General features: G+C 47.6%; 1 protein-coding gene across 1 annotated transcript in view; it reads right to left on the bottom strand.

Annotated features, from left to right (window-relative positions):
* BORCS5 (BLOC-1 related complex subunit 5) overlaps positions 1-25,843 on the bottom strand; it is a 55,502-nt gene extending 29,659 nt beyond the window's left edge. The window contains exons 1-2 of the mRNA XM_068162387.1: positions 25,620-25,843; positions 24,806-24,949 (exon numbers count right to left, since the gene is read on the bottom strand). Coding sequence (XP_068018488.1) covers positions 24,806-24,949; positions 25,620-25,677 — 202 coding nt within the window. The 5' untranslated portion in view covers positions 25,678-25,843. The remainder of the gene's footprint in view (positions 1-24,805; positions 24,950-25,619) is intronic.
* Positions 25,844-26,601: the final 758 nt, after the last annotated feature.

Genomic DNA, 26,601 nt, shown 5'->3' with positions numbered 1-26,601 from the left:
CCAACCGGGGCTGATGAAACTTTTAACATGACACAACCAATCCATCCATAGCTCCATTCCTCACGAACTCCACAGCAATTCAGGAATTTCTCCTTTTTCTTAGAACAAGTTGAACTGGACTGTTTTGCTCATTAGGGTAAGTGGGTTAGTCCAACTAGCAAGCAAGTTAGTTAGTCAGTCCAACTAACCTAGCAAGTCCAACTGGGTAAAGCAGAGAGAGGCCTCCCCACTGCATTTCTCCTGTTCAGTACAAAGAAAGGAAGCAGTCTGGGAAATCCCAGATGCCCTCAGACAATTAAATTTCTTTGGCAACCCCACTGCCCAAACAGCACAAAATTACTCAGGAAGAGCCATTTTCTATTGGACTGATCCTACCATCTGACATTTCTTCTGTGAACAGCTGGTGCCAAAGTCTGAACCAACACTTTCACCCCGGTCCCAGCTCTCTCACCTGCATTTAAGCACACAGGCTTTGTCTCTACCTTCCTAATTGAAGTTAGCTGATACACTTCTCTTCATCAGCCTGCTCTGATTCTTTCCCCACACCCATTAGAACCAATGTTAGCAGTAACTCAAGGGATACAATGGATGTAATTTTCCCAGCAGTATTAGGAACTGAATTGCTATTATCATTCCCAGCATTAGATTGCAACATAAGGGTATTTTCCCCTGCCAGAAGGAAATAGGGAGCTGGCATGAAATTTTATCAGCTAAATTTAGGCTACTCAAAGGTTGAATCAGGGAAGGAAGGAGGAGACAAGGCACATACTAATTACTTTTGACAGTGTGTTTTAAAAAAACTAATCACTCAGCTTTGTGGGGCACCTAAAACATGAAACAGTTACACAGAAGCAGCCTGCTGTGCTCTGTATTACCTCCCTGTTTATCATCTCCTCTCAAACACTGTCAAGTGGCAAAGTGCCTTGAAGGAAGACAAAACACAATGAGGAATCCCTAGCATGAGGTGTTTTTAAATTCCCAGAGGGGGAGGGGAGGAAATCCCCCCAACAAGACATCATGTAAATTGCGCCTCCTCTGTAGTAAGTTTACATTCCCTTTGCACTTCAGTAAATGAACTCTCTAGTAAAATACTTTGAAGGAGCATCATCTTAACTGCTAAAATAAGCTGCTGCTTAAGGAAGCTACGAATACCTAATGACAACATTTGTGTGACCCTGTCCTCATAGGCAACACATAGGTAATATAGGACTGGCGATCTGCACTGGTTAGGCCACACCTTGAGTCCTGTGCCCAGTTCTGGGCCCCTCAGTTTAGGAAGGATGTTGACTTGCTGGAATGTGTCCAGAGAAGGGCAACAAAGTTGGTGAGGGGTTTGGAACACAAGCCCTATGAGGAGAGACTGAGGGAGCTGGGGTTGCTTAGCCTGGAGAAGAGGAGACTCAGGGGTGACCTTATTCCTCTCTACAACTACCTGAAGGGAGGCTGTAGACAGGCAGAGGTTGGTCTCTTCTCCCAGGCAACCAGCACCAGAACAAGACGACACAGTCTCAAGCTGCACCAGGGGAGGTTTGCAGCTATGCCATTACGCCCTCTGTGGCTGGAGATACCCAGAACACAGCAATTCATTTCTTCCTCCACTTAGCCCCCTCCCAAGGCATACAGTGCAGCTGTAAAAACATCCCCCTTGTATGCTTTGGGGTTTTAACACACAGGCTGCTGGTGGTGTGCTTACACACAGCATCAACCTCTCTCATACCTCTGTCATCTTAACTGTTAGTCACTACACAGCAAAACTTCACTTCCTCACTGTACCAGTTCTAAACACAGGGTAGTTGAGTTTTGCTCATTCTAAGTCACATCTCCCTCAAGGTACTTATAAGGTCCATTACAAGACCTATAAAGCCTTTATAGCTGGAATGCCTCCCAGCAGTGAGGGAAAGCCCCCTGACCCTGTTTAAGGTGGCATTCTCACAGAACTCCATCTTGAGCTGGTCCTACAGCACTCCGCCACTGAGAAGCAGATAAATCTTGTTGCTTCTGCCACTCCTCCTTGCCATGCAGGCCAGGCCTTGTCCTTTTTACAGTCCTGGTTCTCACTGAGCAACTCACAGAATCACAGAATTCTCTGTTGGAAGGGACCTCCAGAGACCATCCAGTTCAACCCCTCTGCCAGAGCAGGAGCACCCAGGGCAGATCACACAGGAAAACATCCAGGTGGGTTTGGAAAGTCTCTGGAGATGGAGACTCCACAACCTCTCAGGGCAGCCTGCTCCAGGGCTCTGATAGATTCAGCTTATGAACCAAGCCAAAAAACACCCACTCATTGTTACTGGTTCCCCATCAGCCCACCAAGACAAACTGGCTCAGAAGGAGGCCAACAAGCCTCAGAAGCCTAGCAGGGCAACGAGGCTGGTGAGAAGTCTCAAGCCCAAGCCCTGTGAGGAGAGGTTGAGGGAGCTGGGGTTGTTTAGCCTGGAAAAGAGGTGGCTCAGGGGAGACCTTATTGCTGTCTACAACTACCTGAAAGAAGGTTGTAGCCAGGTGGGGGTTGGTCTCTTCTCCCAGGCAACCAGCACCAGAACAAGAGGACACAGTCTCAAGCTGCACCAGGGGAAGTTTAGGCTCAAGGTGAGGAGAAAATTCTTCCCAGTAACTGGCCATTGGAATGTGCTGCCCAGGGAGGTGGTGGAGTCACCATCCCTGGAGCTGCTAAAAAAAAACGAAAAAAAAATAAAAAAGATTGGATGTGGCACTTGGAGCCATGGTTTAGTTGTCAGGAGGTATTAGGTAATAGGTTGTACTTGATGATTTCTGAGGTCTTTTCCAACCTGGTTGATTCTATGATTCTAAGCAGCACAAACCACACAGCTATAGGTATGGCCTTGCTCCTCTCAGCTCTTAGATCATCTCTTTCACCCTGAAGATGACTGGGAGGACAGAAAGACAGTGTGGCACACGGGACTCACTCTGAGCATGCTCTGCCTACATAATGAGAAAAACACATCATTCTATGGATGCTTACAGCATCAGAATACCACCAGTTAGAGTAGCTACGGGTACTCGAGGACATTCATCTACTCCTTCTGCTCACAGCACTAGAAAATGTGTATAATAGCCAAATAAAGCCAAAGTCTCTGAAGAGTTACTCAGCCATTGAGTATTTTATCTGGTATGGTTTCAAAACTACCCAAACAAACCAGACTTGCTGACTTGGTTTGTTGTGAGAGACACTTTGCCGCATCTCAAACAGCACATCCCCAGCGGGTACTACTTGTGCACAGAGCCACTTACAACTCTTGATGAGGCTCCAGCACTGTAACCTAAGACTAACAAGGGCTCTGAGTCAGAGTGTAATGCTGCAGCAGTTGGCCACTGCAGCCCAGGCAGTGAGAAGCAAGGCTTGCTCCCTTAGCTCAGGCCTCCTGCCACAGTGGAAAGACAGCACTCATCTCCTCAGCCCTATGTATCACATTGCCACAGGACTGCTCTGCCAGCAGCACCCTGGGCCTCTGGATTCTGCAGCACCCAAGTGAAAGAGAACCAGCCAGACACCTGCAACGAAGCAATGGGCAGAACAGCATCTCAAGAAAACCACACAATTCTATGTTAACATCTCTCTATATACACACACATCCCCAGAAAGTTTAATTTCTCTTCACTCACCATTTCAAACAACAGCTCTGTTTGTTGTGACACTGAGCAATTAATTCTTATATTCTGCTCAGAAGGTTCTGACTTCAGATAGGAAATAAAATACCAGGAAGGGATGAGCTGTAAAGCCAATGACAGCCTTGCTCCCAGGCAAATTTACTGCATACCAGTAGTTACTTCTTAGTTTCAGCGTGGGACCTGTTAAAGGCAGCTCTAACTCTCACTGTTGTGCTGCCTGCCTGCCTGCCCAACTCTCTTTTTGCATTACTTGTGAAGTATAAAATAGAACTTTAGAAGGGGAGCACGCAGCGGGTGAGGGCAAGGGGAAGTCCCTCCTCTTCACCGGCCAGACACTGAAACTACCAGAGGTCACAAAAGCTGAAATTCTTTATTGAAGCAAAAGTTCCCACTAAGGCCAAATGAGGTTTTATTGAATAATGGCCACAGGAATGAGTCCACTGCACACTCTGGACTGGGAGCAAGTCAAAACAGATTATGCAATTGCCATCAGGAAACCGTGTGGAGTTCTTCAGAACTGCAGTGGAGGAGGAACCCTGAAGCATCCTTAACCTTTGTCTATTTATGTCCCAGCACGGAGACCCCTGCCAACAAAACAAGCCACGCTTTTCTATATTTTTATTAGTCCAATTTATAGCAAACAGCACTCTCTTCCTCTTCCTCTTTCCCTTCCCCTTCTTCCCTCCCTACCCTCTCCTTCCCCCTCGCTGTGTTGTGCTGTTTGTGTGGAAAAAAACGAGCTCCCGCCCTTGCCAAGAGTGACATCAACTCATTCTTATCTGGTGATGTCCAGCACAATCTTCCTCTGATAAACATTTGCTCAGTGTCAGAGCCTCAAGGTTACTGGCTGCATTTTGTTTTCATTGCTGCTTGTTTTCTGACACTGTGGCTCCTTACACACTGAAATACGCCCCCTGCCCCCGCCACGTCTTCCACCTGGAGCCAAAGCCAGGCAGGGAGCACGACATTCCTCCCTGCTTACCCAGGTCTTCCCTTCACCCCCTTCCCTCTGCAACAAGAGTCTGTTTGTCTCTCGATGAACAACAAAAAGCTGATACTGTGGAGAAGCCAAAAGCATGTGCAAAAAGCAGTGCAGGAGTACAGACCTATGAGGTTTTGACATTGTTTTCTCTTTTTTTTTTGTACAGAAGTTTTTTTGTCTCCTTCCCTAGGATGCTGTGAGGTTTGTGAAGAGGCACAGCTGACTAAGGGGCTGATGTCCCTTCCTCTCCATGCACAACAGCACTCTCCAGTGAGACTCAGCAATATTTACTCAGATAGGATCATAGAATTGTTAGGGTTGGAAGGGACCTCAAGGATCATCCACTTCCAACCCCCCTGCCATGGGCAGGGACACCTCATACTACAGCAGGTTGCTCACAGCCACATCCAGCCTGGTCTTCAAAATCTCCAGGGGTGAGGCTTCCACCACCTCCCTGGGCAACCTTTTCCAGTGTCTCACCACCCTCATGGGGAAGAATTTCTTTGTAACACCCAATCTGATTCTACCCATTTCTAGTTTTGCTCCATTCCCCCCAGGTCCTATCACTCCCTGACACCCTAAAAAGTCCCTCCCCAGCTTTCTTGCAGCCCCCTTCAGATACTGGAAGGCCACAATAAGGTCTCCTTGGAGCCTCCTCTTCTCCAGACTGAACAGCCCCAACTCTCTCAGTCTGTCCTCATAGCAGAGGAGCTCCAGCCCTCTGATCGTCCTCATGGCCCTTCTCTGGACACCTTCCAGCACCTCCAGATCCTTCCTCCAATAGAAGCTACAGAACTGGACGCAGTACTCCAGGAGAGGTCTCACCAGAGCAGAGTAAAGGGGGAGAATCACCTCTCTTGACCTGCTGGCCACACTTCTCTTGATGAAGGCCAGGATGTGACTGGCTTTCTGGGCTGCAAGTGCTCACTGCTGGCTCCTGTTGAGCTTCTCATCCACCAGCACCCCCAAGTCGTTTTGTTCAAGGCTGCTCTCAAGTCAATCACTGCCCACCTACACTGTCTCAGTGCTTCTGGTCTCATCCCCATGTGATGAAGCATCTTGGATGTTTTCTTCTCCCCTCCGTCTTTTTCCATCCTCTCCTCACAAGCCATCAGCTTTCTGGAGCAAAGGGAAGCAGATGATCCTTTTGTGCACACCTTCCCTTCACACATTTTACCCAAGCTGACATTTATCTGAAGTGCATCAGCCTGTGCCTTCAGGCAACTAGCACCAACTGAAATGAGCAACTATTTGTCCCAGCAACTTGCACTCAGTCCATGGACTAGAAATCTGTTAAAGCAAGAAGGAGAGAAGCTTTTCACAAAAGCAAAAGGATTGAGTAAAAGTCCAGAACCCTGGAAAGTCTAGCAGTGCACAAAGAATGAAAACAGAGAGCTTTCAGCTGGGGTGTCTCTTATTCACAGCTCCACTGAAAAGGATGACAGAAACACTGCATCTACAGCCACATCCTTCACTTGGCCATCAGGGAAGAAAAATCATTTGCACAGTTCTCCAGAAGGAAAGTGAGCTGCAAATGGAAGGAGATGCTACCAGAACTCCTGCTTTTCTGTGAAACTAGTCCTGAAACCTCTGCTGGTGGTTGGTGAAAAGGCTGCAGCTGCTCTGAACAGGTTATCAAAACATGGTCCATTTAGCTTCTACGTGGATAGAACAAAGGTCAAGCACCTTCAGAAAGCGAGTGAAGGAAAAAGAAATTATCAGTTACTTTTGGACATTAACACATACCAAGTAGACTAGCACATTAGAAGTATAGAGGAAAATGGACATAGAAAATTACTCCCTGCCACCATCAGTTAAAGGAACCTGCTAGAAGAAAGAGAAGATGATGATCTGGCTTAAAACAAAGCATCAGAATGCAGTGCTCAGATGGGTCAGTCAACCTCTCCTGAGACTGGAGCCCACCACTTCTGCAAATTCACAAATGTTGGCAAACCTGCCACCACAGGGCTACCTGCAACATCTTCACTGTGATCAGGCAGCCCAGAAGGCAGCCATGTGCTGGGCTGCATCCAGAGGAGTGTGGGTAGCAGGGCAACAGAAACGATTCTTCCCCAGCAGAAGGAGGACACAGAGCTGTTGGAGTGAGTGCAGCAGAGGCCACAAAGATGATCCAAGGGCTGGAACACCTCTGCTGTGAGGACAGGCTGAGGGAGCTGGGCTTGTTCAGCCTGGAGAAGAGAAGACTCTGGGGGAACCTTAGAGCTGCCTTGCAGTAACTGAAAGGATCCTCCAGGAAGGCTGCAGAGGGACTTTTCCTGAGGATGTCTAGAGATAGGATACAGGAGAATGGATTGAAGCTGAGGGAGAGCAGGGTCAGATTGGATCTGAGGAAGAAGTTCTTCAAGATGAGGGTGCTGAGACTCTGGAATAGGCTGCCCAGGGAGGCTGTGGCTGCCTCCTGCCTGGGGGTGTTGAAGGCCAGGTTGAATGAGGCATTGAGCAGTTGAGTCTGTTTGAGAGGTGTCCCTGCCCATGGCAGGGAGGTTGGAGGAGATGAGCTCCAAGGTCCCTTCCAATCTGAGCCAGTCTAGACTCCATGAACAGCAAACACTGGTTTGCAGAGTTTCTCACTGGTTTTCAGGCTTTCTTTCCTATTGCTGTTTTTTCTTTCAGAGAGAAAATGCTAACAAACAAGACAGTTCTCCACACATAGTCTTCTAAAAGCTTTAACTGCTCCTACTGAAGTTCATCTCCACGTCAGTGCCCTAAGCAAGTAAGCAGAGTCCAAGTAACAACCATAGTTGAGGTCAGCCAAGAAATATGTTCTCAAACAAACCCTAAGGAAGGAAACACAGGTTCTCAAATAACACTTTAAGCAACAAATAAGAGATATTTTAAATCAGTTTCTAATGAGAATGTTAGTTTTTAGAAAGCTGTTTGGGAAGATCAAGGTCTTACTTCCTCTTTACATAACAGTGCCTTCAAAACTGTACTATGGTAGTAGTACTTTAAGAAATACCAAAGCCATCAGCTATCCATACTTTGCAAAGCAGACTCCAATAGATTAATTCCTTTGCTGCTACTTATTGAAAAGAGAGAGGAGAGGATCTCAGTAAGACAGCATCTAAATGAATGGAAATTCTCCTCCTGCCTTGAAGGCCCAGGAAGATGCCACCTCTCTACTGCAACAGATAGCCCTCAAAGTTCTACTGTCACCCTTCATGACTAAACAGGCAGCCAGATGCCCCCTGCAAATCCATAGCTGGACATGGAATATCAATTACAACCAACTCCCCTGCAGTCAGCAGGGACGTCCGCTGCTACATCAGGTTGCTCAGCGCCTTGGCAAGCCTGACCTTGAATATCTCCAGGGACAGGGCCTCAACTACCTCCCTGGGCAACCTGTTCCCATGGCAATATTTACACCTCTGCTCATTTTAGGGTTGACTACTTTTCTAAAGCATCATGATTCATGCTATGTGAGCATTACCAGTATCTGGTAATGGACTGTTTGGCTACAGAAATACCCACAAATTCCCAAATGCCCTTGACTATAATTAACCATCTAATTATAGTGGCATTTGACTGACCAGCACCTCTCTGAACAGTCTCTAGCTAGTTTGTTTCAACAGAGAGACTGACTGCAGAATTTGCTAGAGCAAGGTAAAAACCTGTGTGATAAGAGAGGTGAGAGTCACAGCACAAGAATTCCTATGCCCAGGAACAAAACAAATGCTTTTTTTTTCATGACAGGAAGAAAACCAAACCAAACCAAAAAAATCCAACATATAGCAGTGCTGTCTCAGGGGTTTAGTTAGCTGATAAGGAGACATCTTATCAGAAGCTGTGCTTTCAACAAAACCAATTAGTATCAATTTAAACAGAACAAGCTGAGATAAACGTGTACAGAACGTGAACCTCAAGTTCATGATGCCTAATAATTAAGTATTGGATCCTTTCCCATACTCAAGAGAGAAAAGTTTGTATATATCAACAATAATCAAAGGAAAATTGTTCCCCTCTGGGGACCAGCGGGGTTTGAATCCAGGACACTGACTTCAGCCAGTTGTCCTTGTGAAACGGAGCCATGGCAAGGCTGAAGTATTTTTGAGAAGCTTTTTGTGATCTCCAAGCAAGATTATGATGTTTTCCTTCCAATTATTCTGACTTACTCTCTAAAATAGATTTGAACACACATACACACACACAAATATAGCAGCTTGCCCTTCCAAAATCTCTAGACAAAGGAGAAGCTGAGCCACCACTCATTAGCGGAACTCCCTTTCTATCCCAATCTGTACTTCTGTGCCTTTCCTCTCCCTGTTCCTTTGCAGCATTCTCTATCTGCTTTTCCCTGGCTATTTATTATTTAATCCTCTGTTTTCAACAATATTTATCTGGAGTTTTAAGCCAGCAATAGTTTGATGGGTCTTTATTTACTGATACAGATCTGAACCTCATACAATCTCTAATGGGGCTGGATGAGCACAAAGTGAAGGGGATTGCAAAGCAGCTGCTAAGCTGCTAGGCTCAAAGGGTTGTGGTAAGCAGCAGAAGCTCATCTGGAGGACAGCTACTAGTGGTGTTACCAGAGAGCAATACTGGGGCCAGCACTGTTTAACACATCCATCAGTGTCCTAGATGATGGGACAGATCACACCCTCGGCAAACTTCCACATTATACAAGACTAGGAGGAATGGCTGAAAATACCAGAGAGTTGTGCTACCATTCAGAGGCACCTTGACAGACTGGAGAAACGTGATGATAGGAATCTCATGAAGTTCAGAACCAAAAAGTGCAGAGCCCTGTATCTGGGGAGCAACCAGCCCAAGGATCAGCATGTGCTGGGGGCCAACTGGCTGGAAAGACAAAAAAAAGACTTGAAGAACCTGGTAGACAGCAAGAGGAACATGAGCCAGCAGCACCCCCCTGTAACAGAGACAACCAACAGGTCCCAGGCTGCACTGGGAAGAGTTGCCAGGAGACTGAGGGAGGTGATCCTTCCCTTCTGCTCAACACTGGTGGAGCCACCTCTGCAGTACTGTGCCCAGTGCTGAGCTTCCCGGTATGAGAGAGATGTGGACATGCTGGCACAAGTCCAGTAAAGAGATGATTACGGGACTAGATATGTCACACAAGAAAAGGCTGAGAGACCTGGGTTGGTTTAACCTCAAGAAGAGCATGTCTGGGGAGGAATCTGATCAACATCAACACCTAATGGGGGGCAGTAAGGAAGATGGTGTCAGGCTCTTCTCAGGTAAGCAGTGAAAGGACAAGAGGTACTGGACATAAATTGAAACACTGAAAAATCCACAGAAATTTAAGCTTGGTTTGGCTTTGTTTGGGTTTTCTTCTGGTGATTAAACACTGGAATGGGTTACCCAGAGAGGCTGTGCAATCTCCATTCTTGAAGCTACTCAAAACACGAGACAGGGTCCTGGGCAACCCAGTTCTACTGATCCTGCTTTGAAGAGGGTGGTTGGAGTAGGCTGCCTGCAGGGGTACACGCCACCCTCGGCAGTTCTGAGCAACAGGCAAAGACAAAAATCAGGCTTTGCAAGGGCACCAGTAGTGCTACTGCTCTCCAAGAACATTAGAATACCACTCTGTGCATTAGCCCTTTGCAGTAGGCTCACACTTAAACTTACAGCCAGCTCTAACTCAGCATCTGCACTATGCCTCCTTGGTCAAGCTCAGCCTGAGTTAGGGAAGCAGCAGCAGCAAAGAGTATACTATTTGCATTCTGGTCTAAAGCAATCACTCCCTGTGAACATCAAACGCACATGTTTCTGCTAACATTAGGGAATGCTTTGGGATCACTCAGGCCAACTGAGAGCTTTTCAGATTCATTCACTGGCCAAATTCCTTTCTTAAGTTACTGAAAAATGGAGCAAACATCATTGTGGTCAGGGCATGAATTTGAGGCTATTGTAATGACTGCCATACGTGTGAATGTTCACACGCACACAGCCCACGCGTCCAGAAACGCTCTGCAAGTTCCATAGGCAGGATTTTCATTTACACCATTAGCAAAGCTCTAGGACCATACCCTGTCCTTGCAGACATGCTGGCTGCAGAGTTTGGAAACAAATGCGCTCTCCATACTTCTTCCATGTGCCTTTTGATTGGGTTTTTTTGGTCTAAATCCCAAAATTCCTAAGTGGCCTGAGGCCGATAAAGACAGCTGCCATTCAACCCAAACGCTCCAGTCCAAGTCAAGTCTTTCCTTGGAGGTAACTAAGGTAAAAGCTGGTGTTTCAACTTAAAATTCCTGTGATGCCTACATAAGCTCTTAACATGCATGGCGACCATCCAGAATAGTGCACAGGAACATTCCCCAAGGTCACACAGGAACTAGCTACTAAGGCTCCCCAGCTCACACAACTTGTGCCATCTGCACCCACCACCTTCAACAACCACATGGAGCTCATTTTTTAAACTTCCCTTCCCTCCTCCAAGGGAAGAACCTGAAGCTTCCCTCTGGTCCTCTTTTCCAAGATCATTCAAATCTCCAGGTCAGAAAGCCACTCTCTTTTAGCTTCATTTTCTCCCTACCTCTAACCCCTAGAGCACACCAAACTCCATGGCCATATCTTTCCAACGTCCCCACCTTCAGTGTGCAGCTGCTTCTGCACCAGGCCAATACCATACAACACCTTTTGCAGGTGCCACCAGTTTTGAGCCCAGAATACCATCATGTCTCAGCACAATTTGAAAAGCAGAAAGAAAATAGCTGCCCCATCATCCCTCTGCATGCCTTAACCCATCTGTCTTGTTGAGGAGTTCAGTTTGCAGCAGGGTGCATCCTCCAGGTTTGACTGCAAGAGCTCCAAAAGAGAGGGGGGGGTCTTAGTAGAGGAGCCAGAAAGCAGCAAGCAGTGTGCAGCCCAGATATTACCCTTTACCTGACCACTGTCAGACACCTAGACAGGTTCAAAACACAGAAAACCACTGGGCAGAAACCCCTTGCTCTGGAGAAATTAATCACTTCTCAACAACAGCTGCAGCACAAAGATCACAATGTTAACAAACCCTGAAGTCTCTTGGCATTAACCATCCTGTATCAAGGGCAACATTGTAATTCACTCATGTCACCCAAATGTCACAGGAACATTCGTGGTCAACGAGTTCTCCATGGGACACCAATGTGCCCTTGTGGCCAAGACAAAATGCACTCCAGGATGCTGCAAGGACCCCAGGTGTGTCCAGCAGGGTTAAGGAGGTTCTCCTGTCCCTCTGCTCTGCTGAGACCCACATCTGCAATACTGTGTCCAGTTTTGAGCTCCCCAATTCAAGAGAGACAGGGATCTGCTGAAGCGAGTCCAACAGAGGCTACAAGGATGATTGGGGGACTTGAAGATCTCTGCTATGAAGAAAGACTGAGAGCCTTGGGGCTGTTTAGTCTGGAGAGAAGGCTGAGAGGGGATCTGGTCAAAGTCTATAAATCTCTGAGGGGTGGGTGTCAAGATGAAGGTGCCAGGCTCTTTGTGGTGGTGCCCAGTGATAGGACAAGGAAAAACAGGTACAAGCTGGACCACAGGAGGAGACACTTTATGGTGACGGTGCCAGAGCCCTGGAGCAGGCTGCCCAGAGAGGTTGTGAAGTCCTCTTCTCTGGAGATATTCAAAACCCACCTGGATGTGTTCCTGTGCAGCCTGCTCTGGCAAGGGGGTTGGACTGGATGATCTCTGGGGTTCCCTTTCAACCCCTAACATTTTGTGATTCTGTGATTTCATAACGGCAAATGCCAGCTTCCCAACAGACATCAGCCTGCAAGGTTTCATCCACTCTTCCATGGTGCTGCACACAGCAATCCTGGAAATTTCTTTCCATCATCTTGGCATTTCCTTAAAAAAAAAAATAAAAATTCAAAGTGGTAGAGGCCTAGTGCAGACCCTACCATTTCACTAGCAAGAAATTAAGTTGCTCCTAGAGAAAGAGAACATAACTGTACATTCCTTGATGGTGTCACTGTCCTTGTTTGCAATGGGGTTTTCCCAGCAAACATAGGAAGATGAAAATTCTCTCTTACATACTTACCCAAAAGCACTGGAATTAACCCACAGGAAATAACTAACTAACTAAATAAATAAAATACTTCCTTGCAGATGAAGACAGTTCCAGGAAGCCTAAGCTCAAAGACTGAAAGTTTCTTTTTTCTTAAGGACAAAGTGGGGCAAAACCTCCACTTGTTTCTGCTTTGCATCTGCTTTAGGATTGCAGGAAGAAATACGGCATCTCAGTATCCAGGGCAAGCCAGTTTGTGTCAAACCTGCTGCCCTACACGTCCATGTACAATTGGCCACACTATACTGACCTCTTCTTTCCACTCTCACTGGTGGGTTTACAGGTAGGTGGAAAGCTCTTCTGGGGAACTGAGGCTGAGGAGAAGCAGTGTTATTTCTAGAGAGGGTAGGGTTAAGCTTTCAGTTGGCTCAGCTCCCTGTCTGGCTGCGTGAGAGGCAGGGATAACACAAGGGAGTAGGGAAAATCAATCTGCCTTCAACCAGCTTTAAGCTCAAACTGAACTTGGCCAGCCAGCTGGAATGTCAGGAGATGAAACCTGCTGTGCTCATGCCACTCCCCAAAGCCCCCTCCAGTGCCCGAGGTGCGTACAGTGCGTGTGGGAGGGAGGCAAACGTCTTTAAAAAGAGCAAGCTTGGGGAAGAGCTCCGAGTCAGTAAGCAGGCAGAGCTACAAAGCCTGTATCCTGTGAAAGGCACAGGCTTAGGGTTGGAGGCAGCTCAGGGATACACTTCCGGCCTTCACTAGCCAAGAATGGTTTTGCCTTACTGCTTTGGTCTGAGCCTCCCTGACACTGCCTTGCAGTGTCTAAAAGTCAGTCCTTAACACATGTTGCTCCTTCCCAAGGCACTTTGGGTGCTCCCACAGAAATGGTGCAGCAGTAACCACTGAGGGTGTATCTCAAACGTTTGCAATCAACAGGACATCACACTGCCAGTCAAACCCACAGATTTGATGTTCCCAGCGCCCAAAACTCAGGCAGTTTTCGGTCCACAGCATTGCCACAGTGTATCACTAACTAGTCCTGCATCTCACTTGCAATACTAAAGAGCCCTCCAACCAGCAGAAGTTGGGTAACCCACCCTACTACCTAGAGATTCAAAAACACAAGGCTTCAGACTGCCTTCAAAACGTTTAGGTAATCATTTAGTCTGACAAATCCCTCTACTCCTAAACCCTAAGCAAGCATCCAACTCCTTTCTGAACCTCGATAAATTCTTGGCCTCGTCAGCATCCTGTGGTTGGCTGTTCCAGCATATAATAGCAATTCCTAACTTCTGGAGCTGCCTGCCATAGCCTCACTCGAACACTGAGCCCACTCCACCCACGTGCAGACGAAGAATGTTGCTGATAATGCTGCTGAACACATCTGCAGCAGAGCAGAGTGCTGCCTCAACGCAAGTCTGCAGCAGGCCCCTGAAAGCCACAGATTAGCCCATCAGGAATTGTGGCAAGGCAAGAATTGGAATGCCTATGGCAGGCTAATCCCTGCAGCAGGATTTTTAAGCAGCAATTAATTCATTCAGGCAGGCAAAAGTAAGGAACACAACGACAGAAAACAGGAAAGCTGAAGCAGAACAACAAAACAATTAAGAACAAGGAGATGCTCTGGTTTTATCAGAGCACACCTGAATTAAGGATGTGCTCCTGTCACACAGCAGTCCCTAGAAAACCCAGACCAAATGTGTCAGGCACATATGCACAGGGATGTTGTACCATCCTCTCCCTTGCATCCTGCACATCAGGGAGCCCAACTGTACTGGCCAGCTTCCAGAATGAAATCATATAGCCTGCTATCAACAGCATGGATTTATATTACCAGAAACCCCTTGTGTCATAGCCTGAGAGCAATTAACAATGAGGAATTATTGATTTTAACGTCAAGTTGTGCAACCACTTGAGAGGAAGAGGAGGAGGAATAAAAGACAACAGCCAAGAATGAACATGCAATTCAATTACCTGAAAAACAGAACAGAACCAGAAAGAACCTTTGATAGCCAGGACAACTGCAGGCACAGCCAAGAGAAAGCTAAGTAATTCCACCAGAGATTGATTTCTTATTGCAGCATGCTGAGCAGAAAAACAAGGGGGAAAAAGGGCAAGGGGGGGGGGGGGGGAAGGCGGGCAAGAACGGGGGGGGGGGAAGGCGGGCAAGAACGGGGGGGGGGGAAGGCGGGCAAGAAGGGGGGGGAAGGCGGAAAAGAAGGGGGGGGGGAGGCGGAAAAGAGGGGGGGAAGGCGGAAAAGAGGGGGGGAAGGCGGAAAAGAGGGGGGGAAGGCGGAAAAGAGGGGGGGGGAAGGCGGAAAAGAAGGGGGGGGAAGGCGGAAAAGAAGGGGGGGGAAGGCGGAAAAGAAGGGGGGGGAAGGCGGAAAAGAAGGGGGGGGAAGGCGGAAAAGAAGGGGGGGGAAGGCGGAAAAGAAGGGGGGGAAGGCGGAAAAGAGGGGGGGGAAGGCGGAAAAGAGGGGGGGGGAAGGCGGAAAAGAGGGGGGGAAGGCGGAAAAGAGGGGGGGAAGGCGGAAAAGAGGGGGGGGAAGGCGGAAAAGAGGGGGGGGAAGGCGGAAAAGAGGGGGGGAAGGCGGAAAAGAGGGGGGGAAGGCGGAAAAGAGGGGGGGGAAGGCAGGCAAGTAAGAAAAAGAAAAGAAAAAAAAAAGAAAAAAGAGGGGGAAAGAAGAAACAAAAGAAGAAGGTGGGGGTGGGGCAAATGGGAAAAAAAGAAAACTAAAGGACAGAAATCCGCCAGTAGAGCTGAACTGGTCAATACGGGTGCAAGTTCTTTCATCACACCTGGCAACCAAGGTGTCACGGCAGCTTAGATGCCAACATGTTTCAACACATCATCCAAGCAAGTGCCAGAGCCTGCATAAAGACAAAGTGGGGAGCCCCTGGGTCATGAAGCACCAAAACACTCACTCAAGTGGCACAGGAGCCAAAGTCTTGGCTTGAAGTTTTATCAGATCACTTCTAACAATCATCTTTATCATAAAGGGTGGCCCGGCAGCTAGCTCTCTTCTTGTACCTGACAGAGAAGCAAACTAAATCAGCTCATTAAGGGTGGTAAACTAACCTGGCACTAATATGCCAGGTCAGTGAGACAAATGGGCTTCACATGGGTTAGATAGATGCCAGTGAGGACAAAGGGAAGAAGGACACACAGAGGAGGAATATGAGAGGGTATTTTCTCTTCCTTTGGACAGGAGGGAGCCATTACATCAGCTCAAGCTACACTGCATAACTTGACCCTGAGAAGCCAGACTGTCTCATTTTGCCTTGGAGAGGACATCAACCTCTCTCCATCAATCACTTTTCCAGTTGCCTGCAGCACCATTTTTATGTTGTCCCATCCATCAGCACAGCCAAATAAACAACACAAACCTTAGGCACAACCCGCAGAAGAGAGGTGAAGGATAAATCCCATGGTACTGATGCTACAGGTAGAGCTCAAGCCAACCACTTCACTCACACAGCCAGAGAAATTTTGCCTTCTGCAAGTTTTCAGAGCAAACACCAGAAGTGTCCTTCTTCCTCCTCACACCCACCCCTGTACTCCTGACTAGTTGGTCCCATCCTGTTTAGTACTTGTAAAACCCTCTTTGAACCAGTACCACTCCCTAGAACAGGAGCAAACCCATCTGCTCTCGTCACTTCAGTTCACTGCAGGTTCACCAGCTCAGGAGCAGTGGGAGGAAGGAAGGAAGGGACATGGTAGGACCTACTCTAGGAATAGTCCAAGGCTAGGACAGACTTGGGCAACACTTCCCTACGGCAGCCCTGCCCTCTCAGCCACATAACTGGTATGATGATCAGCAGCTACCAGCAGCATAAACCCCTTCAAGCTCCAGATCTACAGCACACACCAACCTGCAGATCAAGACACTGGAGATGCTTTCACTACTAACTTTCCACTGTACAACCAAGGGGTTGTAGGCTGCCAAAAGGGATCTTTATTTTAGGACTGTTTAAAGATATTACTAAAATCAAGTATCCAAAACCCAAAGGATCCCAACATCACACATTACTCTTGAAAATATCAGCATTTAGAGAGTCATAGAATGGTTTGGGTGGGAAGGGACCTGTAAAAGATCACACTGCAAGCTTCCTTCAAGGCATGGTAGTACATATAGCCTAGGAGCTGGGAAAATGAAAGAAACTTCTGTGGCTTTCAGTTGCAGAGCAGCATTTATTTAATTTTGTTTTCTGATAGCCAGGGCTTGAACAATACAATAATACACTCTCTCACCTCCATCTCACTTGACCTTATTTTGAAAAGTGAGAAAAATAAGATTATTTAGCAATGTGAATAATAAAGAGGCAGTTCAGCAGAGCACAGTCTGGGAAAGCATCAGTAGGGATAAAAATTAGAAGTAGTACAGTTAAGAAGATAAGGAAGGGGGAAATCAAAATAGTGAGCACCAAAACAGCTGCTAAACAAAAGGTCTGTGAACACTCTCCACACTTTGTATCTTTTTCAATCTCAGTTCTCTCTAATGGCTGCTTTCCAAAGAAAAGACCAATTCCACTGCTTTCAGTGGGGGTGGGGGAAAGAATCCCAAATCCTTAGCTTCGCCTGTTATGTTCACCCCTGCTTCTGGAAAAATCACTAAACCAAACAGGGAATCAAAGAGTGCAATACCAAATGTTTGTACGGAAAGCCAAAGAGGTGCTAGTCCACCAGTCCAGCTGAGACAGCCAGACTTCCACTCCTGCCACCATAACACCACCCACAGCTGCTGAATGGCCACACTTCCACCCTGCTCTGCAGTTCCAAAGAGTTAAGCTGGCCAGCAAAGCAGATAAATGAATACAGCTAGGATGCTCCGTGGGAAACCTAAGCACCTCAAATTCTGCTCATCATCTTCTCTACATTGAGTCTAGAACCTAATCTGGTAACGTGCTCGCTTCAAAAATCACCAAGAGTCTCCTTAGTTCTGAAGTACCTATCTGGGACAGCTGGTGTGAACCAGCATAGTGCCAGAAATGTGAGATGGAAATCTCTGTGATGGATTTATGACCAACGATATAGCAACCACAGCCCTAAGCCTGAGCACTCCAGCATTACTCAGCCACATGAGGTTGCAGCTCTACCACTGGTGAGTCCAATCTCAGCTGGCCCCAATGTGAGCTCACCCCACAACATGTGGGACTGCTCCCCACAGCAGCTCCAGTGCCTGCGGGATTCCATCACGAGCCAATTCAAGTTTCTTGCCTGCCAGAAACAGTTTCCCCTTTCTATTTCCCAGATAATGACTCGGTTATGTCATCACCCTATTTCTTTTTCCATTCTTACACTGCATTTACAAGGCGGAGATAGTAGTGATAAGCTGCCCAAGACCACTAGTTAAAGATTAATTGATTAAAGGTTGGCAAACAAACATCCTCAGTTTCTTCCCTTTTCCCAAAAGTATACTTGATCAGTCAATATTTAACAACCTCTCCCTTTCCTTTTGTCCTGTGTGCACATCCTTATCTTTCCCTGTTGCACACTGACCATGACAGCACCCATGAGCGCAGTCCATTCTTGGCCAACTCATCCAAACAGCTTTCTGTGGCTTTATGGAGAGATCAATCTTTTCCACACCAGTCCTACTGCTGTGATACAGCACCTCTAGGTCTGACACACTCCTGTTGATTCACTGCACAGGAATATTAATTTCTATTTTAAGTCATTGATGCAATGAAAACTTTAACCTGGATCTTCAAGCATCAATCTGGAAAAGAGAAGGCTCTGAGTAGACCTTACTGTAGCTTTCCAGTATCTGAAGAGGGCCTACAAGAAAGCTGGTGAGGCACTTTTTAGGATGTCAGGTAGTGACCAGATGGGGGTAGATTTAGATTAGACATTAGAAAGAAGGTCCTGCTTCATGAACCTGATCTCCTTCTATGACAAGATGACCCACCTAGTGGATGAGAGAAAGGCTGTAGATGTTCTCTACCTGGTCTTCCATAAAGTGTTTGACACCTTTTCTCATAGCATTCTCATTACAAAAGTGGCTGCTCACAGCTTGGATGGGCGCAGGCTCTGCTGGGCAAAGCACTGGCTGGGTGGCCAAGCCCAAAGAGTGGTGGCCAGTGGAATCAAGTCCAGCCGGTGGCTGGTCACAAGTGGTCTTCCCTAGGGTTCATTATTGGAACCACTTCTATTTAACATCTTTATCAACGGTCTTGCTGAAGAGTTAGAGTGCACCATCAGTAAGTTTGCAGACTACACCAAGTTAGGTGGTTGTGTTCATCTGCTGGAGGGTAGGGAGGCTCAACAGAGGGACTTGGGCAGACTGGATCCATGGGCTGAGGTCAGTGGGATGAACTTCAGCAAGGCCAAGTGCCAGGTCCTGCACTTGGGCCACAACAACCCCATGCAACGCTACAGGCTTAGGGCAGAGTGGTTGGAAAGCAGCCTGGTGGGAAGAGACCTGGGGGTGCTGATCATGCATTATGTGAGCAAGGTTCCCAGCCCTGTACGACCACATCCACCGCTCCTTTTGTATTTCAGTGACACCCTGTGGCAGTCACCTAGACTGCAGGCAGGCCAAGTCTCAGCATCCACACCCACATAGGACTGCGGGGTAAAGAACAGCGAACCAGGAAAAGGAGAAAGCACCCTGCAGCACGGAGTTGAAGGATTGCTGCTGTGCCCTCCCATCTTGTCCTGGGACAGAGTTAATGTACTTCCTTGCACCTGGCATATTGCTGGCTTGGATTTAGTGTGAGAATAACTGATAACAGCTGGATCTTTTCCTTTCTTGCTAAGTGGTATGTGCACTGCGTCAATACATTGTTCAGCTTCTCACATCTTGCTAGCAAGACAGCTTGGAGGGGCACAAGAAACTGAAAGAGGACACAACCAGGACAGCAGATCAAAACTAGTTAAAGGGATATTCCATATCATATGGCACCATGCACAGGATTCAAACTGGGAAGAGTGGGCCAGGACTGCTCAGGGACTGGCTGAGCATGGGGCAGTGGGTGGTGAGCAGCTGCATTGTGCACCACTTTTTCTTGGGGTTTATTTATCTCCCTCTGTTGTCTTCCTTTTCATTACTACTATTATCAGAATATTTTATTCTATTTCAGTTATTAAACTGTTCTTATCTCAACCCACAATTATTTTTTTTCCTCTCTGATTCTCCTCCCCACCCCACCGAGGTAGAGCAGGGGTGGTGCAGGGGAGGAGTGAGCAAGCAGCTGCACTGTAGTTGTCAGCTGGGGTTAAACCACAACACATTTCAAGAGTGTAATTTTTATATGAATCAGCTAAGGAAAGAAAAAACCAAAACCAAACCACAGAGGTCAAACAACAGTCTAATACTTTTACTGTTTGCTCTTAACCTCATTAACGAAACACCTCTCACACCAGCACTTGCATTTACTTCTGCCCTTCAACATGTAATGAACACATCAAGGCAAACCAGGGCATATCAAGTGTCTTCTCTGAAGTTAAGGAGTTAATTAACATTATGTATTAGTAATCATTTTGGAGCATAAGAGAAGTAGACATGTGGAACACAAGGTGGAAGTACCCAGGGAACTCAACCACTCACATGCACAAGAAAAAAACCTCAAGAAACTTCAGGTGCACCCAAGACACCAGCCCACAAAAGGCACTCTCAGCACTGCAGCGCAATCTTCAGAACTTCTCAGAATCACGGAATGTTAGGGATTGGAAAGGACCTCCAGAGATGATCCAGTCCAACCCCCCTGCCAAAGCAGGATCACTCAGGAATACATCCAGGTGGGTTTTGAAAGTCTCCAGAGAAGGAGACTCCACAACCCCTCTAGGCAGCCTGCTCCAGTGTTTTGTCAAAATCCTGCTGCAGTGTGCCAAAGATGAGCGACATCTCAGCACCCCTCTCCTGTCAAAGGCTGTTTGAAACCCCTTAGCTCTGAACTTGTGGCCAAGGAATAACAATGAAGGAGGGGGGATAAACAAAAAGGAGGGAAAGCAGGAGTGAAGGAAGGAGTGCAGATTCCAGTTCCTATTCCCTTTCTCTGAGCTCCAAATGCTTTCTGGCTTGTGGTTATTTAATATGGAATGTATAAACAGACAGGAGAACACAAAACCTCTAAGGATCTTCCCATCTTTTGAACAACCAAGTCTCCTAAGGGGGTGAAGGTGGTAGGGACATCAAGTGTAACAATCTTACTGGACAATTTTCTGCACCATCTACATACTTTTTACTGTTAAAATTCAAACACCAGCCTTAGCACACTACTATATGAGCTTAAACTATAAAAAAAACGCACATTATTTGGGTAGCAAAAACATCTTTGGTCTGCTGCAATTGACAGTGCCCTATCAATGCAGTCCTCAAACATTTCTAATATAGTACTCTTGGTTTCAGGTTGGTCCACTTGTTGGTAGAAGTGCTGTAATCACACTTTGTCAGATGGATTCCATCTCTTGCCAGCAGTCCTCCATCCTCAAAGAGGATCCCTTGGTCATAAGAGCCAAATCCCTGGTCAAATGTGATACTTTACAGCTCTAGTAAGAGCATTTCTGAGATAAATCCTTCATGTCTCAATCTTCCATAGTCATGACCACACAGAAAATTGCATTTGTAAGGTTTTTTTTCCCCCAAACTCTGCCATAAGATGTGCTGCTTTGCTCATCAGCTACAAAAATATTACCATTTTGGGTTACTCAGAGAAGATTACTTGGGCTTTATACACAGCTGGAGATTGCTTCATGCTATGAACAGATTCAAGGACCTGGGACACTGAACAGACAGCAGCTTCATTTTCATGTAAACATCTTCAAGAGGCTGCATAAGGGGAAGAAATAGCACATCACATTTTTTTTCCTGTATCACTTAAAAATAGGTCTCTAGAGGGAATGCTTGTGACCATGGAGAAGACTGAAGGCTTCCTCTGTTGTTGTTCCTCACTTAAATAACATATCATAATTAAAAGAACCAAAGCCTTGCTTCATCAAGCACTGAAGATTCCTGCTACCATTTCTAAGAGAAAGGTTTTTACATAGAGGAGGAAAAAAAAATGCAAAACACCCCAAACATACAGCAGTTGCTGGAGAACAACAGTGGGGCACTTAATTTGCTTCAGTTTGAGTGGGATGAGGATTTGACCATTACAAATGGCAGTACAACAGGCATCCACTGGAATGCTTCCCTAAACCCCCACCATGTGTGGGGGACACTCCCACAGAATCATTAGGGTTGCAAAAGGCCTCCAAGGTCATCAAGTCCAACCGCTTCCATTCAGTCCCTGCAAGACTATCTTAACTGAAAAGGTTCTCGAACACCCAGGGAGATGGTTGAATCCCCATCCCTGAAAGTGTTCCAAAAAGGCAGAGAAGTGGTGCTGAGGGACATGTTTTAGCACCAGATGCGATAGAGTTAGAGACTGGTTGGACACAACGACCTTCAAGGTCTCCTCCAACCCAAACAGCCCTGCTGCTACTGGAGTACAGATGATTTTCTTGCTCTGTGCAGGTCTGGACCAGACATCAGATTTCATCTTAAGAGCTGGATAACAACCACTGTGTGAAAAACAGCAGCCCCAGATTCTAGAGAACAGCAATGTGTATTTCACATAATTTCATTTGCATATGCAAAGCCCAGTTACTATGGATTTTAAAAGGATATTTAATGACAATTTTCATAGCAGATACTAAGATTAACTGCATCCAAATGAAAATGTAGCATTAGCTTGCTGATAGCTGCAAATGCCCCAGCAATAAAGCTTTATCTTTCTATCCACATGAATGTACTACCAGAGAAGATAGTCCCTGGCAACAAGAGACACTCCAGTCCTTGACTCACCATAGCAGGTGCTACACAACCACTTCAAGACAGTAGCGCCTATCCCGTGGAATGCCCATGTCCAACAGGTTCAAACACTTGAATCAGCAAATGCTTAAAGCATTGCTTATGCTCACTAACAATGACAGTACTTGGAAGGAGGCAAACATTACTCAGAGGGACCCAGCTGAAGCTCTGAGGTGCAATTTTGACTGTGGAAGTCAAGGTAAATACAGTATGGCAGATGCAACAGACACAATACCAACATTTTCTTCCATGCAAGCATGTCCAGTTCTAGAGCACTCCAGCTTCATCGACCATAAGCTCAACTCAAAATAGCTAGCAAAGATGAGTGCTTTGGCTCTTAAGTGCTTTGCCTCTCAAGAACATGGAGGCTCTTCATCACCACGTGCTTCCCCAGCCCATCAATGTCATTATTAGGCTTCTTCCAAGATATAAAAGCTAAATGAAACCCCTTGCCTTTGCTTAGCCAACTGAAAAGAACAATGAAGCTCACAAAAACTGAGTTCACATCTTCAGCTCTCCAGCCTGGTAGATTACAAGAGACAAGTTTTTAGGATTAACTCCTAAAGGATCTCCAGTATCTTTCTTCATCCATTCGCTGGATCTTGCATGTGAAGAATACAGAGAAGAAACCAGTCCACAAATGAATAGCTTCTCAAGCCAAGCCTACGGCAGACCTGGAGTCTCTCAAGACAACTCACTCAACAGATCCCATTGCTTTCTGTAGTGAGCACAAGTATCACAGCTCTGTGGTTTAAGGAGTAAGCACTTAAGGCTGGAAAAGCTGTTCACACAAATGACCTTGACTCAGTATGCTGTACTCCCGAGCAGTCACCAGATGTCACCACAGCTCAAGAGCCTCTTACCAGACCAACTCACAGATCTAGAAAAGGTTTCTATCATTCCTGTACAGCTTCAGGTCCGAAGTAAGAGCAGCAAAAACAACAGAGACCAAGATGACTTCCTGTCAAATAACTTAACGCATGGGCATTTAGAAGTTAAAGGTGCCTTCCAATCTTTCTCAGACACAGCTGCTGCTATTTCTCCTTTCTCACTTCCTACCTCAAACTCTGTGTCCTTGCTTTTCAGCCACCTATGCAGGTACATCATCTCTAGAACTGATGGCCAGTCCTTCCTGCTTCCCAGGACTTCCGCAGCTCTTATGCAACCTAGGTTTGCTCACCACACTTGGAGGCTGGGTGGAACTGAAACTCTTCCTCATCATGCTCTTATACACATACAACAACCCCAGTACCAAATATTACTTAATCTTCTAAGATGGACCTCTGGGATTAAAATTTCCTTCTTTTGTGGACCTGGGCTCCAGTATTTCCATTCCAAACTGCCACTGTTGAGGTCTTGGTTCTTCCTTTTGTACAAGACAGGACTCAGACAAGGCATGTTCTGCCCACACATAATGACCGCTGCGGACATGAATGCTCCACCAGCATCAGGAATCTTACAGTCCATTCTAGAACTACAGGCAAAGAGTCAGGAATAAATCAATATACAGATTTCTGCATCATCCTCTGCAGAGCTCCAGGGAAAAAAACACAACAGTGTGACAAATGCATTCTTCTTTCCTTGGTCAAGAGGGATGGCAACACCAGCCTCCAAAATATTCCTATCTCATAGAATCATAGAATTGTTTCAGTTGGAAAAGCCCTCCATGATCAAGTCCAACCATCAACCTAACACCATCAGGGGCATTAAACCACATCCTGAAGTGCCATGTCCATGTTTCTTGAACACCTCCAGAGACAGGGACTCCACCACCTTCCTGAGCAGCCTATTCCAATCCCTGACCACTATTTCATGAAATAAATTCTCCTAACATCCAACCTAAGCCTCTCCTGGCACAATTTCCAGGCCATTCCCTCTCATTCTATCACCTGATACTAAGGAGAAGAGACCAGCTCTCCACTTTACTCTAACCTCCTTTCAGGTAGCTGTAGAGAGCAATGAGGTCTGCCCTCAGCCTCCTCTTTTCCAGACCAAACAATCCCTGATCCCTCAGTCGCTCCTCACTAGCCCTGTTCTCCAGACCCTTCACCAGCTTTGTTGCCCTTCCCTTCTTGCCAGCAGCAGCAGCAGTCAATGCTGCACACATCAAGTCCCCTATCCGGCAGTACCCAGTAAATGCAAACATTTGGCCCACTGGGCTATGAGAGCTTGCACAGCTTCTAGTCACATCCCAAGGTCCTCATGCAGTAGACACACACACAAAACAAAATAAAATCAAGAGTTCTTCCACTGGCAGGGAGGACTAAGCATCCCAGTTCCTTCCTCTCTGCCACAGCAGGCCTACAAAGCACAAGTGAGTGCTAGACCCAATGCAAGCAAGCACAGCAGGCCTAGAATAGTCAAAAAAGCATTGGCTCACTGAATGTCACTGCACAGCACACAACCAGAGGAAGAACAATCACTCACCTTTCAAAAGTGGCTGGAAAGTTGGAATTTCCTGCAGTTTTATGACATCTGGATCATTACTGACGTTCCGGGAGGATTGTGTTCCTGGGGCTACCACCACAATGTCATCCATTTTTGCTCGTTGCTTGGCTGGTGATGGAGATGCTGGACAGGTACAGGAGAGAAAGGGAACAACTCAACTTATAAGTATCTTCCATCACGATTCAACCTTAAATGAATGATCCAATGTTTAACATACTGCAGGTACATTTTTTTGTAGTGTGAACACATTACTGAGAACACTGAAAGGCTGCAAGCTCCCTTCTCAACCCCTCTCCAAGAATATATTATGCTAAGCAAAGGTTTCTCACAAATCAGGCAACAGCAGATTTTGAGACACCTGCAACACTGTCACCCTCCTCCTTACTCCCCATCCAAGCTCTGCACCCTGTTCCTTCCCTCCCGTGCCTCGCGAGTGAGAGATCGGTCCCGGCCCGGGCTCTGGGATGCACCCATCTCGCCGGCTCTGCCTCTCTCCATACGGGTGCTGCCCCACTCGCCGACCTAAAGCGGGCTCGGCACCCTCCCCAGAGGAAGGTCTGGGCCCCTACCAGCTGCTGCCGTGCAAAGAAAAAGTCGTTCCCTTCTCCACAGCGACCGCCTGGGCCCCTCGCCTCAGCTGCGCCAGCCCCCTGCAGCGGAGCGGGGCGCTGCACCGCCACAGAACCACGCACCCCCGCCGCCGGCAACCCCGCTGCTCCAGGCCCGGGCCCTCGTCCTCCCGGCTGTCGCCGGCCAGCGGGCGTTCCCGGCCCGGAACGCGGCGGGTACTGACCTGAGGTGCTGGGTTCTCTCGGCCGGCTCTCGGCCTCTGCGCTCTGCTCCGCTCCCATAGCAGCAGGGCCACCAGCCACCGCCTCAGCCTCCACCAGGTCCGGCTGCGCTGCGGGCAGCGCCGCTCCCGCGGCCGCCACCGCTGCCCGCCCACGGGGCTTCCGGCTACGCCGGCCGGCGTCTGCGCCCGGGTCACAGGCAGGCCCCGCCCGGTACAGCGCGGCACGGCGGGCAGGCGGGGCTCCGCTTAGAGACTGAGGCACAGCGGGGCGCGAGAGAGAGCGCGGGACGGGGCGGGGGGGAGCGCTGGCGGCTGTGAGGGGTCCTGTAGACGCCTAGGCCAGAGCGGGGTTCGGCCCTGTACTCGGGCCTCTGGTGAGCTGGCGAGCGCCGACGTGAGGCTCGGAGAGGTGGTGACCAGCAAAACAGCGCCAATCTGGGGGATTTCTTTTCATAGAATCCTAGAATGGCTCAGGCCAGAAGGGACTTCAGAGCGCATCTCCTCCAACCTACCTACAATGGGCCGGGGCACCGCTCAGCTAGACTTAGCTGCTCAAGGCCACATGCAATCTGGCTTTCAACACCCCCAGGCAGCATGAATCAGGACCACGAGAATGATGAAGGGACTGGAACATCTAGATGTCTGACGAGCAAAGGCTGAGACACCTGGGGCTGTTTAGTCTGGATAAGAGGAGACAAATGTTTGAAGGGTGGGTGTCAAGAAGGCGGCGCCAGTCTCTGTTCACTGGTGCCCTGTGTAGGACCAGGGGCAAGAGATACAAACTGGAACACAGGAAGCTCCAGCTCAACATGGGGAAAAATCTTTACTTTGAGGGTGTCAGAGCACTGGAGCAGGCTGTCCAGAGACATTGTGCAGGCTCCTACTCTAGAGACTTTCAAGACCCATCTGGATGCCTGCCTGCATAACTTGCCCTATATGATCCTGCTCTGGCAGGGGCATTGGACTTAATGATCTCCTGAGG

The sequence above is a fragment of the Melanerpes formicivorus genome, unplaced genomic scaffold (genome assembly GCF_026170545.1).
Source record: "Melanerpes formicivorus ecotype bairdi unplaced genomic scaffold, bMelFor1.0.p_v2 SCAF_64, whole genome shotgun sequence".
NCBI lineage: Eukaryota > Metazoa > Chordata > Aves > Piciformes > Picidae > Melanerpes > Melanerpes formicivorus.
The sequence above is the reverse complement of the archived record's forward strand: the minus strand, read 5'-3'. Positions and strand labels throughout refer to the sequence as shown.